The sequence below is a fragment of the Echiichthys vipera genome (assembly GCF_963691815.1).
Source record: "Echiichthys vipera genome assembly, chromosome: 15".
Classification (NCBI taxonomy): domain Eukaryota; kingdom Metazoa; phylum Chordata; class Actinopteri; order Perciformes; family Trachinidae; genus Echiichthys; species Echiichthys vipera.
Genome location: NC_139840.1, coordinates 28,725,456 through 28,740,685, shown reverse-complemented (window position 1 = coordinate 28,740,685; position 15,230 = coordinate 28,725,456). Strand labels below are relative to the sequence as shown.

At 41.5% G+C, this 15,230-nt stretch overlaps 1 protein-coding gene across 1 annotated transcript in view; it reads right to left on the bottom strand.

Annotated features, from left to right (window-relative positions):
* cntnap2b (contactin associated protein 2b) overlaps window positions 1-15,230 on the bottom strand; it is an 82,526-nt gene that overhangs the window by 35,449 nt on the left and 31,847 nt on the right. The window contains exons 4-8 of the mRNA XM_083929004.1: window positions 11,297-11,444; window positions 7,285-7,488; window positions 5,494-5,678; window positions 2,149-2,292; window positions 73-331 (exon numbers count right to left, since the gene is read on the bottom strand). Of these exons, the coding sequence (XP_083785130.1) occupies window positions 73-331; window positions 2,149-2,292; window positions 5,494-5,678; window positions 7,285-7,488; window positions 11,297-11,444 (940 nt within the window). The remainder of the gene's footprint in view (window positions 1-72; window positions 332-2,148; window positions 2,293-5,493; window positions 5,679-7,284; window positions 7,489-11,296; window positions 11,445-15,230) is intronic.

Here is a 15,230-nt window from a genome sequence, read left to right as displayed (position 1 = left end):
CTACATGAAATATAGTAATATAAATAAGGGCTACAGAAGTTCCATTCTGAAGAACTAATGAGCTGAGCTTACCTGATGAGATGTCTATACGTGAGTTCTTCTTCTGTGTCACGTTCATGTAGACGGTGACCTTGCCTTCAGTCAGACCCACCTCAACCAAGCCGTCAGCCAGCGGCGTGAACATCAACAGCCCGTTGGGGTTCCATGTCCTGAATGACAGACTGACTGACAGAGTGTCACTGTCACTCTGACCCGGCAGCCGCAGGAAGGATGTGGAGTTGAAGAAGACGGAGAATGAGTTGGACTCAGCGCACGAAAATGTCAGGTTATGCTGCAGTGGGAAAGAGAGGGAGAGAGGTCTCACAGATTTGATCTGTACTTTGTGCATGAAAACCTTTTTTATTATTAGCACTATTTCACCAGAGCCTATGAGCACAATGTGTGTCCAGTCTTGAATACAATTCAAGATTGAATAGTATTTAGTAAACTATTGATTACTACAGTTATATTGACGAAACAACCAATCACGGGTTTAACAAGCATCAAATTTAATTCTCATTAAAGGTTAAACATGTAGAATCTTTATCAAAAGCTATATTTAAAAATACACCCAGAGGGCGTTTTGAGGGGTACAGAATGAAAGTATTGCTTTTTCATACAAAATATATATTTAGCCTGAATCAATATTTTAAAACATTTTTGACGAGTTTGACAATGACTTTCTGTCCAGTTCTGTTTCCATTGTAGCAGCCAATAACGTTGGGCGTTGCTGGTTGCCATGGTTGTCTTTTGTTCGGCACAGCTACTGTAGGCTGGCACTTGGTGAAATGCTACGTTTCTCCTTGATTGGTAAGTTCAGTCAAACTGCTCTGCAGTACTTGTTTTTATGGTGTGATTTGCCAGAGCGGATGGGTTCAAACAGGCTCAAACAGACTCCGGTCTCCTGTCTCCTGCCTTGACACACTTGGCAATGAACCTGATAACCCAACTGCTGGAATTATTTTTTGTTGTTGTGACTACGATCTTCAATCAATCAATCAATCAATCAATCAATCAATCCTACTTTATTCATCCCAGAGGGGAAATTCTTTTACAAAAGAGGGTAGGAAAGGGGTACATCACATGAGGGTGAGGGGGGGTGGGGGAAAGGATAAAAAAAGCACTCCCTACACAGCGCTCCTGTCCTATAGTTTTGAAAGTGTGTTTTCGTATTGAGTGATAACACATAGAAAGCTAACACTACTGTATGGCTATGACATATTTTCTAGCACTAGTGGTATGTACTTTGCTAAAAATCCCAATGAGAATTATTTCCCTGAGATGGTACTTGTGGCTCAAATCCAGCCCTGGCTCATTAACTACAACAGGGGTCTGTCTGTCAAACAGTTTGAAGGGGATAACTCCATATCAGAAAAGCAATAACATAGGCTAATGTACAGCACACAAATTCTTGAAATATTGTGACTTTATTCCCATTAAAAATCCGACATTCAGAGAACACATATGTGGGCTATGTTTTGCGCAGAAAGTTTTGAATATGAGCAGCGATATTGATGAAACACAGCTATTAAAGTTCAGGGGTTTTCTTGGTTTAAATGAATTAATGTAGGCTATTATTGATGTGAACAGTTGCCACATGCACTTTTAAATATACTTCCCCAAACGAAAGATACAAAAGAGGATGGAAGACTAAATCATGGTCAGTTGAAAAAAGACCATTTCCCTGAGCCATCTGAAAAAGCTAGGAGGGTCAATCACCTTCCAGTCATTAAGTATCAACCTTTTTGCCACCAAAGTGCCAAATGTGATGGTCACCTGCATAGGGCGTGGGAGTGAAAAAAGAGACTTGAAAATGAAGTGTTTGACGCTCAAAAATTTCCCCAAATCAACTGGTACCTTGAAGAAGTTGAGGGTGTGAGCTTGAGGCTTTGTGGCTTTTACACACACACAGACACACAGACACACACACACACACACACACACACACACACACACACACACACACACACACACACACACACACACACACACACACACACACACACACACACACACACACACACACACACACACACACACACACACACACACACACACACACACACACACACACACACACACACACACACACACACAGGGTTGTCTTACGAAGCTGGAGGTGTCCACCTTCTTCCTGCGGACCAGGTTAGTGATGTTGTCTCCGTTGTAGGAGATTCCTTCCATGCAGCCCACAAAGTTCTCTCTGCCACCTGAGCTTGGCTTGGCTGATACAGGCAGCCCTCCGAAACTGATCTGAGGACACAGAAGAGCAACATTTATACTGCAATGTTTATTATACTGGAACACAGTAACAACATTGAACACACACACTTCATTTCAGGAACTCAGCTCAAAACAACAATAGCTCAGTCTGACCAGGGGGGCTGTTTCACAAAGGTAGAATTCTAAAAATCTGGGATGAAAGAAAAAGCCAGCCTTGATCTAGTCTGGTCTGATCATTCTGGCTTAATGAGACACACGTACGCCAAACCAGGATGAAAAGGGACAGTGTTGTGGTGTATTTGTTTATTTTTTTCTAATAGTCTGATTTAATATGTAGTAAAAGCCTGTTTTAGTTTTGTAATAATTACTGTGTAGCAAAAACTGGTTTGGCTTATCCATCATGTTGTATAACTTCACAATTTGTTATACAGGTGACTCTAGCAAGATAGATGTGTATTGAATCATAGCCACAGTGGAAATCCTGAAGAAAAAGGTCATGAAGGAGTGTGAGGAGAACACAGGCCATTGTGTGTTGCTATCGGGCCTGCGTCACCCAAAGGACTTGGGTGCCTAAAAGTACCTCACAGAAGATACTGAGAGAGAGAGGATGATCTCATAGTGTATAATATACGTATGTCCCTGCAGGTCCATATAAGGATGAGAAAATGCTGATCAAACAAAAAGATGGTGATACCGTGATATATGTACAAAGTAATATGGTTGGTAGATGGAGTCTGACAGATATAAATTGAAGTGTGCAACAGATAAACTTCAGTCTGTTCACTATCAACGAAAGGCTCATGGATTTATTTCATGTCCTGATGATTTCTGAATAAATCTCTCTTCACATCAGAACTGCAGCATTTTCCTCATGATGGTGACTGATTTCATGCAGACGGAAAAGACATGTGCAGCATTCTTCTTTGCGTCCAAAAAGCAATCCTGCCACTATTATTGAACAATGAGAAAAGATGGGCAATATCAGACAGAGTGAACACGCAAGTGGTCAAAAATATACACCTGTCATTTGTGTCATTTTCATAAATGTTAGGGTCTGTTAGTTGCCCAGTATCCTATTATCCACTGTTGTTTCTCCCTCTCATGTTTTGTTGTTCGTCCCGTTTGTCTTCTGTGTTTGTCTGTGTGTGTGTGCTCCTTGGCTGAGGGTGGCTGATCATCTTCTTTTCCCACCAATTCACCTCTTCACCTGCTACTTATCATGATGATTGCCAATACTCACCTGCTACTGCTTACATATCTGGCCCTTCTCTTCACTATTGGCCAGTTTGTTCCATAGCACATGTGGTAAACACTACGGCCTATCTAGTCTTGTTATGTCAGTGTTCTTGGTCTTGTTTCCAGTGTTAACTTTGTTCTCCACAACCTTCAGATTACCCCAAACCTGCCCGACTGCCATGTCCAGCCGTTTCCGCTCTGGTCTCACCACCTCCGGAACCCTGTGGCCCTGTTTCCTCTGGTCTCCAGCCTCGGATCCAAAAGGGAAAATTGCACACCCGAAGAGACTCCCAGCCCCTCTCCCACCTATCTGTTGATTCAGTAAAAACTCTCTACTCTAAGCTCCGTCTCCTGGTGTTATTTGGTTCTATTCTGCTGTTCTAAGTGAAAGCTTAACCAGCAGCGTTCTAAAACAGTTTAGTCCTGGTCCTCTTTGCTCTGAACTGGGCTTAAGAGTATGTCTTAAGCCCTCAAGTACAATTGAAAACACATCTTTGTGTCTCCATTCTGGACCCCCAAGGATACTCCAAAGAGTTTTTTCCTCACTCAATAACTGAGCTTTTGGAGAGAAAGTCAAAATTTGAATCAATTTGATAATGCTGACAGTGATCCTAGACCTGGACATTGTTACAGCCATTGACATTGTTTCTCTGGATGATGTTGTGTTGTCCTCCAGCACCACAGTAAGGAATCTGGGTGTTATTTTTGATCAGGATATGTCCTTCGTTTCTCACATAAAACTAACAACAAGGACTGCATATTTGTTACTTCTAGGCTGGACTATTGCAACTCCTTATTATCAGGCTGCTCCAATAAGTCTGTTAAGAGTCTCCAGTTGGTCCAAAATGCTGCAGCTCGTGTACTAACTAAAACAAATCAAAGAGAACATATGTCTCCCGTATTAGCTTCTCTGCACTGGCTACCTGTAAAATCTAGAATAGAATTTAAAATCCTTCTCCTTACGTTCAAAGCTCTTATTGGTCAGGCTCCGTCATATCTTAAAGAGCTCATAGTACCACATCACCCAAGTAGATCTCTGCGCTCTGAGAATGCAGGGCTACTCGTCGTTCCTAGAGTCTCCAAAAGTAGAATGGGAGGCAGAGCCTTCAGCTACCAAGCTCCTCTCCTGAGCTTCTCTCCTCTCTGTCTGTATCATTCATGTCTCATCAGTGCATGTTACTAATTCAGCTTCTTCCCCGGAGCTGTTTGTGCTTTGTCGTCTCGCAGGTCTCTGCTGATCGTGGTGGTGCCTGCTGCCGTGGTCCTGCATGACGCTTCCTGCTGTTATTATCACTGTTACTCATATATACTATCACTAGTTTAATAAACTATAAAATTTGTAGCTGTATCGTAGCTGCTATTGCCACTACTCATCATTGATCATGTTTGCCACCATAATTATTATCATTTTCATATTCTGTCACCTTAGCTATGCACGTTATATTCACATTACTATAAATATTATAGTTACTGTTAGGCTTTGCTTGCATCTCTGGAAGTGTGTCTGTCTGTCTCTCTCTGTCCATCTGTGTGTCTTTTCTCTCTTTCTCTCTCCTTTTCTTCCTCCCCAACCGGTCAAGACAGATGGCCGTCCTCCACAGAGCTGGGTCTGTCTTACGTTCCTGCCTGTTATAGGGAAGGTTTTCGTTGCCACCGTACTCTACAGAGGAATTGTTGGGTCTATGTAAATCATAAATAAGTCATTGAGTGTGGTCTTCACCTACTCTGTAAAGTGTCCTGAGATAACTTTTGTTATGATTCGACACTATAAATAAGATTGAATTGAATTGAATTGAATCCTGTGACAAACAGGATGAAAAAGAGGAGATTAAACCATTTTCCTACTGTTCGGGTGTTTCAATGTTATGAAGACAACCTAGGCACACTTGAGTGTGTGTACATGGTTTCATATGTTAGGTTTCAAAGTCCAAGAATTGTGACATGAGGCTGAGATGATGAAAAGGCCTGAGAGCATGACCCAGAGGAAGTTTTTACCTCATAGTCCAGGTCTAGGTGATCAAACTCTCCATTGGTCCTGAACTGCTGAGTGTGATGGTCCAGAGTGAAGTTGACATTCCTTCTGTAACGCTCTATGACCACTGAATGCCAGTGGTCATCATCCAATAAGCTCCCACTGGTCACAGCGGTGTGACCCTTAATGGAACCGTACTGGTTACTGCCTGGAGAGAAGCAGAGCAAATCAAATAGACGGGAGCAGGTTAGAAATGTTTATCATGTCATTTCTGACAGCAGTAGACAATACAGTCCATAGAATATACTATACTAGGCTATCTCTATATAAGGGTTGCAAATTTCTGGGAATTTACAAAGTTGGAAACTTTCCATGGGAATAAACAGGAGTAAACCTGGAATCAGTTAGAAAGTTGACGGTTGGTCTTTCACAGGGATTTTAAATATAGTTGGACAAAATATATTTTAGCATAATCTTGACTAAAACAACCAGATGTCATGCAAGTACACTTGAGATCTATGCTACTCCTCAATCCCATGCACATAGCACACTGCTTAGTGCGGGGGTATCAACATGGAAATCCTCACAGATTATTTTTATTTAAAACTCGATAACGTTGTACTTACAAATAAATCTGTTGAAGTGTAATATTTTTAAGTTTATTATTTTTTGCATGGATGTCTGCCTATGACAAAACCAAATGTTTATATTTATGTTTGGATATGATACAGTTCATTTAAATTACCCCTAATTTCCAGTTAATTCCCGTAATCCCCATGGAAAGTTTCCAATTTGGAAATTCCCAGAATTCCCCATCTTAACTCCCGATGGAGAGTTTCCATAAATTTCCCTGACATTTTCAGCCCCTTTGCAAACCTACTCTAGATACACTTTTGTTGTACTTGAAACCACACAGACTTTATACGGCATTTCAGAATGTTTGCAAACAACAGCCGTCCAGACACTTCTGGGTGGCAGAACGTGAGCAGCTTCCACTGACCTGAAGCTGCCCAGCTGCTACTTTAAACAGTGTTACACAATAAAAATAAAAATGTGTTGTGTTTGGGGTTGAGTCACCTGATATATAGCAAAAGGTGTAGGGTTTTATCGATTTTCTCCAGAAAATACTAAATGTATCCAAGTGAACCTGTGGGTGAGGAGGTTAAAGCGAGTGGACGTCATTAAAAGTACGAGTGCTACAGAGAAGACCACAGACTGTGGAGGAGGAGCCTCTTCTAACAGGGCAGACTGGGAACCAAACCTCCATCATCATGTTTGTGGAGACATTTTCTCACAGAGAACAGATCTGTGTCACCAGACGACAGTTTTTGGCTAAATTCTATCAAACTTTTTGCTGAATCTACAAATATAAGTGATGGTGTAATGTTTAGTGTTAATTTGATCGAGTTAAACTAAAGTCTAACTTCTTATCTTTGTAACCAAATCTAAATGATGGTGTAATGTTTAGAGTTCATTTAATGGAGTTAAACTAAAGTCTAACTTCTCATCTTTGTAACCAAATATCGTTTTAACGACCTAATTTATCTTTGTGTTAACCAGAGTAGTCAAAAGGACGCTAACAGCCGTGAATTAGCCGTGTGCTCGTCTCAGCTCTAGTCGGACACCCCGATCTCCTCGTCGTAAACACTGGGAGCTGCTGGTCGTTCACATTAACATCACTGCTGTCAAAACATCCAGGACCATACTTCAGTCCTTCACAATAAAAGGACATGCTTTAACAGTTCCAAGATGAACCGTAAAGTCAAGAATATTTTTGCTGTGACGTCATGGTGAATTGTCGTATAGACGGCTACCTAAGTTGATGCTGAGCTGCAGCCTTGCCCTACGGAGCTCAAGGGAAATGTAGTCCCCCTGCTGTCCCTCTCCGTGGAGCAGGACACCATCTCCAGCAGTGGTTCTAAACTTAAGAGAGATGATGTCCTTCACAATCTTTATCTTCTTACTCCTGAAGCGGTAGGAGATGAAACCATGGCCGTCAAAACTGATCACATCAGCCCCTGGAAGACAAAAAAAAAATTTAAACCCTTCAGAGACTTTTCTTTCCTGCAAATAGAACAGATCTGAGATCTAGGACTGTGAAATGTGGTGTTTGTACCTTCTTGCTGGACCCTGTGAATTTTCAGTTTTTTTTTCAGTTTGCTTTGTGTCTTTTATTTGCTCATCACAGTTGTAAGTAGTGCATGACATGCTTTGACAATTATGATGTGGGTGTTTTTTTCAAAACAGAGCAGGCCTTTATCAGACACACATACATAAGTAGCTAACAACATAACACAATATCCTGCAATCATATCAAATATTGTGAAATGAATAATATCAAGATGACCTATCAAGATGTATCATTATAGACATCTGTATCATCTCACTAGACATTACAAACACAAGACACAATGTGTAAAACAACAAGGAAAGAAAAATAAGACAACTCAATAGAAAAAAAACAGAAGGTGTGAGACCGAACGCATATCAGAAGGAGTCCTCAACATAAACATAAAATAAAGATCATAAAGAAATAACCTTAAGAAATATTTACACACCCCAAATATAAACCTAATGAACACCAATAAATATCTTACATAAATAAATATGTTACTACTCTTATTACTCTCCTGGAAATACTAGGTATAGGTGTGTGTTCCCCAGGGGGACTCTTTTGCCCTAACACCCTGGCCCTCATTTATCAGACGAACATACGGCAGAAAAACGTGCGTACGACCATTTCCTGGCAAACTTCGGCATTTATCAATTTGGACGTGAGCGGGAGCTACGATCAAATCTCACGTCTGGTCTGAGATCGTGTACGCACATTTCAGCCTGTGTATTTGCGGTGCAGCACAGCAAAATCTGGCTGAAAATAATTAACAAACCTCAGCTCTCATTAAGCAAAAGCAGTCACATATTAAGAATAGATCATGTGCTTCTGAAGGCGTCTGAAGGCACCATCCATGAATGATTACGCATTCATCCATCTCAAAAACTACCACTCGATAAATGTACAGGTGATTTGTGATGCCAAGCTGTCGCTTTTAAACGTGGTGGCCAAGTGGTCGAAACAGCTCGGCTCCAGCCCCCTGCGACCCCGACAGGGACAAACGGTTGAAGATGAATGAATTAATGAAGGTGTTGGCGCGCGGCTGCAGCAAGGCGCACTAGAGAGACAAAGTCATCTCCTCGATAAATTGCATTAAATCAAACAAGGTATCAGATGATTAACATTTTGGTATGGTTCTTCTAGGGGACGAAGGTTTTCCTCTCACGGAATACCTAATAACCCCGCTGGCAAACCCCGCTACAGAGCAGGAGCACAGGTTCAACAGTGCGCACACACGCACATGGGTCACAGTGGAGCGCTGCTTCGGGTTGACTGCCTCCGTTATTCTTTTCCATACAGAGTTTTTATGGGCCCCTTTTATTCCGCTCCTAAGACTGCCAAAAAGCACATCTTTATTTTGCTCCATCTCAGATGTCAGGATGCCGATCTGTGTCGGAAAAGTGTCTTTTCTTCCCAGCGTTTCTCCTCTCCATGTTTGACCTCAGTGGGCGAGGCCTCCGAACCAGGAATATTTAAGGGTGTAACATGTTAATGACGATCGAATTCAGCCGCCGCATTTATCAAGGCCCACTCATTCGTACGCTGAGATTGGTCCGATACGAATGTTTCATAAATCACATGTGAGTCCTGTCATACGACCAATTCTGCGCTCAGATCTGTGCCCATTTTCACGCGAGATTGATAAATGAGGGCCGAGGCAGAGGTAAGTTTGTACATGGCATTTATTTTCTTTTTTATTGTTATGACAGTAATGCGTCTTAAATGCTGAATATGTAGAATCTTTATTAAAAGATTCTAAAAAATTTTTAAATACACCCATGGAGTGTTTTGAGGAGTACAGAATGAAAGTATTGACTTTCCATAAATAAAAAATGTTTAGTCTGAATTAATATTTAAACATTTTCTTGACAGGTTTGACTTTCTGTCCCGTTCTGTTTCCATTGTAGCAGCCAACAGCGTTGGGAGTTGCTGGTTGCCAGGGTTGTCTGTTGTTTGGTGCAGCTACTATAGGCTGGCACTGGGTGAAATGGAGTTTGCCAATCCTGCAGCTGCTTTGGAGCCTCAGTGAAGGGGGCGTTATTTGTCCCAGCAGCTGAGTGACCGGAGACGGGCAAAAACCAGAGTCAATATAGGCCAAGCATTCACTCCATGGACTGAGAGAAAGGAGAGAAACGCCATTAAAACCCACCCCCAAATGGCTACGCTTCTCCTCGATCGCTAACATCACTTTCATCTTTACTTAGCTGGAATGGCTAAGGCTAACGGCTGATGCTAACTGTCAGTCAAACTCCTTTGCAATACTTGTTTTTATGGTGCGATTTGCTGGAGGGGACAGGTTCAAACAGTCTCCTCGTGCGACACACTCGGCAACGCACCTGGCAACCCGATTGCTGGAATTATTTTTTGTCTTTGCGACTACGGTCGTGAGATGGCGGTATTCTGCTCATTCTCCATATTCAACCTTTAAGTTAACTTCTAGAATGATCAAATATAGACTAAATACCAATGCTATTTTTGAGTTCAGTACAAATCACTCAAAGCTCAAATCTCCAAGGGTGAAGAAGAGTGATCTACACAAAGACGACAACATCAATGTTTAACTGGAAAAACGATGAAAGTGTAAAACTTCTGTCAGTTAAGACCCATACTAAAAACATCAGATATATTCAGTGAACAGCAAGACACTCTGTACACTCTGTACAGCGCACTCACACTGTCCTTGTGCTCCGGGCAAAAAACGTTTTTTCAGCTAAAGCCTTGTGCGTTTGAGCAGTGTGAGTGCACCCGCTCCGCGCATAACTGCGGACAGCGGGCCGTCCACGGTAGAGCGTGTTTGCACATGTACGAGCACGAGCGTGCGCACGTGTACGAGCACGAGGCCTACGACGGTTCTGACGTAATTTATGTGCGCCTGTTCGGACATAGAAAATAGAACGACGGACCATGCACGGACATTTAACAACAACAATGGCGGTGAAAGGTTCACGTTGGTGTGATGCGGAGGTGGAGTGTTTACTGCAGATTTGGTGGATGAAAATATTCAAAAACAGTCGACAAGACACACAAAAACTCTGAGGTCTATGGAAAGATTTGTAAACAAAGCGAGGCGTCGCGATGACGTCAATCAACGCGTATGACGTATTACGACGTGATGACGTATGGACAGCAAGAAGCATTTGCGCGAGGCCCAGGCAGTGTAAGTACAAACGGGCCTGGGGCGCGGGGGGAGAGGGAGGGGGGACAAGTACCGTAAAGCCTGGGGCGCGGTGCGGAAGGACAGTGTGAGTGCGCCCTATGACCCAATAAAGACCCGCTCTGTTAGTGTGGTGTACACGCCATGTCCTCTCTTCTTTCGCTCTACCCAGCACCCTCCTTCACCTAAATCAAACATATTTTCAGTAAGTGAGAACACATCTGACATGGAGAACCCTGGTTGTGTACTGCATGTGTGAAAGAGAGTGTGAAAGACTATGTCTGGACCTGATTCTCCTGACATTGTCCAGGGTTCAGATGTGGCATCATCTAAAATGAATTCCCAAATGTATGTACCCACCTATTTACCAATTATCTATACCGGGTTTATGGGGTTTGGAGACTGTTCAAGCTCACAGTGGTTGGTAAGCAGGTGCCCAGTCTAACACAGACAGAGGCAGACAACCTTAATATCCACACAGATGTGTGGGGCAACAGTATCAACGAACAAAAGCTGGCTGATAGAATCAGGTTTCCTTTTCTTGTCCACTTGCACTCACAATATGAGCAGCCGTAGAGCTCCAGACGTACTCCAATGCGTCCCCCCCTGCTCCAGTCCACTGGGATGAAGCGTATGTAGCGAGCCAGGATGGCGTGCTGAAGCTCATGGCGAACAACACCCTCACTGTTCACGTTCCCCTCAAACATCTGAAATGCAAAGAAACACACATGCTGCGGTCTGGAAGGAAAGTCTCCATAGTCCTTACTAAAAGTGATCAGTTCAATTTGAGATGTGAAAAATCAAAAGGATTGTAAATAATAAATAAATACATCTAAACATTCCGATAGTCAACTACAAGGTTGGTTAGTATATAACCTGAGAGCTGTATTGTATAATTTGGTAAAAAAAGAAACAAGCTGAACACGCTAGCCAATTTTTTGCTTTGAAGGACGCATGCAGTGGTTCCATTCCCAATACACACTTGCAGCTGCAGCCTCTGGCATCAGAATAAACAACAATTCAGATTATACAAATTAGTCTTTAACTTTAGGCTGTCAATCCCAAAGCATATCTCACCGTTTTAGAATATTATACACTAACAAAAGTGTGTCGTATTAGGGAGGAGATTCATTGAGATTCATTCATTTTTTAAATGAGACAATTATTTAAGACTATTGCCACAGAATCAGTGGGGCTAGTTTGATCAGTTGAAACTAAAGTATTAGGCAGAGATTTGCCTAATGGGTCATTAATCCTGGAATAGACCTGGCACCTGCATCAGAAATACTACTTGAAGTGTAATTCCGGTAACATACATCACATAAGCCATCAAGAAAGTTTTTTCGTGTATCAACTATTAATGGGGATTAGCTCGGGGAAGTACGGTGAAGGCATTAAAACTTATTTTTTAACCACTAATACTGCTCAAAATAACACCAAACCTCTGCAGTAGTATGAGAAGAGTCCCTACACAGAAAACAAATCACCAACAACGTAGATAGTAAACCCAAAGTTTATTAAGAGTGTTTTAAAGACTTACCTACTGGCCCCTGTACCAGCTCCTCTCATAGTAAAGTCCATTCAAGTGGATTAACAAATCCAATTAAAAAGGAAGGAACCCATTGATGATTTATTCCAGCAAAACACGTAAACTTTGAGGTTTGTGGTAGTTAAAATAGAAGTTAATAATAGATGTAAAAGGTTTGGAAAAATCCCAGTCAGCATCTTTCTCTACAGCACCGAAATGTCACGTGTTGAAGGGGCTCCAGGTAGAGATAGTATCAGACATAGCTTTAGTCTTGGTGTGCAGGAATTTTTTGGTGTGCCTGTGGGTACTTTGAGCCCTTAGGCACTGAAGAAGAATGTTTATGCTGCCAACAGAGTGACATTTTTCACCGTGTAATAAATTCTGGGTTCACTAACGACATTGTTGGTGCTTTGTTTTTACTTTTAGGGACTCTTATCCTGCAAAAAAGCCATTTTAATGCCTTCACCGTACTGCCCTGAGCTAATCAGTGTTAGCCACGCCTGGCTGTTAGCGCCTCTCAGGGATTTCTCTGTAAATAGTTGATACACGAAAAAACTGTCTGGATGGCTTATTTGATGTATACAAGTGCCAAAAAAGACAATGGGATGATTTTACGCTGTAATTACACTTCAAAAGTAATAATATTCTCATTTTCTTAATTCAATTCAATTCAATTCAATTTAGTGCCAAATCATAACAAAAGTTATCTCTGGACAATTTACAGACTAGGTATAGACCACACTCTATGACTTATTTATAATTTACATAGACCCAACAATTCCCCCGTAGAGTACGGTGGCAACGAAAACCTTCCCTATTACAGGCAGGAATGTCAGACTGACTCAGCTCTATGGAGGACGGCCATCTGTCTTGACCGGTTGGGGAGGAAGAAAAGGAGGGAGAAAAAAAGAAAGGACGGACAGATGGACAGAGAGAGACAAAGACAGACACAAAGACAGAGACAGACACACTTCCAGTAACTATATAATATCTATAGCAATGTGAATTAGACTTCTATGTTATGGCAGTTAATACAGCAGAATAGTAGAAACAAGCACAGCTAAGGTTATAGATTATAATAGTAGCAGGAAATGTCATGCAGGACCACGGCAGCAGGCACCACCACGATCAGCAGAGACCTGCGAGACGACAAAGCACAAACAACTCCGGGGAAGAAGTGAATTAGTAATATGCATTGATGAGACATGAATGATACAGACAGAGAGGAAAGAAGCGCAGAGTATCCGGAAAAGTATTATCCCCCGGCAGACTAGGCCTATAGCAGCATAATTAAGCAGAACAAAATCAGCTTAAAAATAACAACATTGCTATGGGCTCGTAAGTCCTAGCTGTAAGCTTTATCAAAAAGGAAAGTTTTAAGTTTACTCTTAAATATGGGGACAGTGTCTGTCTTCCGAATAACACTTGGGAGTTGGTTCCACAAGAGAGGAGCTTGATAGCTGAAGGCTCTGCCTCCCATTCTACTTTTGGAGACTCTAGGAACGACAAGTAGCCCTGCATTCTCAAAGCGCAGCGATCTAGTCGGAAAATACGGTACTATGAGCCCTTTAAGATACGAAGGAGCCTGACCAATAATAGCTCTGTAGGTAAGGAGAAGGATTTTAAATTATATTCTAGATTTTACAGGTAGCCTGTGCAAAGAAGCTAATACAGGAAAAATATATTCTTTTCGATTTGTTTTAGTTAATACACGTGCTGCAGCATTTTGGACCAACTGGAGACCCTTAACATACTTATTGGAGCAGCCTGATAATAAGGAGTTGCAGTAGTCCAGCCTAGAAGTAACAAATGCATGCACTAATTTTTCTGAGACACAATGTTCCTAATTTTCGCAATATTACGCCGGTGAAAATATGCATTCCTTGTCGTTAGTTTTATGTGAGAATCGAAGGACATATCCTGATCAAAAAAAACACCTAGATTCCTTACTGTGGTGCTGGAGGAAAAACACAACATCATCCAGAGTAACAATATCTTTAGTTATTGAGTTTCGGAGGCCTTCGGGGCCAAGTACAATGACTTCAGTTTTATCTGAGTTTAACATCAGAAAATTGCAGGTCATCCGGCTTTTTATTTCCTTAATTCACATTTGAAGTATATCTAACTGATCGGTTTCTTCTGGTTTGATCGACAAATATAATTGTGTATCATCAGCATAACAATGAAAATTTATGGACTGCTTCCTTATAATATTTCTTAAGGTAAGCATATATAAGGTGAAAAGAATCGGTCTAAGGACAGAACCCTGTGGAACTCCGTGACTAACTTTAGTGTGCATGGAGGATTTGTCATTAACATGTACAAACTGAGATGTATCTGATAAATATGACTTAAACCAGCTTAATGCGGTTCCCTTAATGCCAATTCGATGCTCCGGTCTCTGTAGCAGGATGGGATGGTCAATAGTGTCGAAGGCAGCACTAAGATCTAGTAAAAACAAGTACAGAGACAAGTCCTTTGTCGTAGAAGTAATTTTTACCAGTGCTGTCTCAGTGCTATAATTCATTCTAAATCCTTACTGGAAGTCCTCAAATAACTCATTATTATGTAAAAAGTCACACAGCTGATTGGAGACTAATTTCTCGATTTCTCGGATCTTAGAGAGAAAAGGAAGGTTAGATATAGGTCTATAGTTGGCTAGTACCTCAGGATCAAGACTGGGCTTTTTAAGAAGAGGTTTAATTACAGCTACTTTAAAAGACCGTGGTGCATAACCTGCTGATAAAGACAATCATAATCATATCTAATACAGGAGTGCTAACTAAAGGTAACACTTCTTTAGGTAACCTAGTTGGAATAGAGTCTAGGAGACAAGTAGAGGGCTTTGATGCTGAAATAGTAGATGTTTATTTGTTAAAGTCAACTGTAGAAAAGCAGTCCAAGAACATATCAGGTCGTACAGTTGGTTCCTGGGTTTGAAGAAAAAATAGTGCCAAGCGAGTTG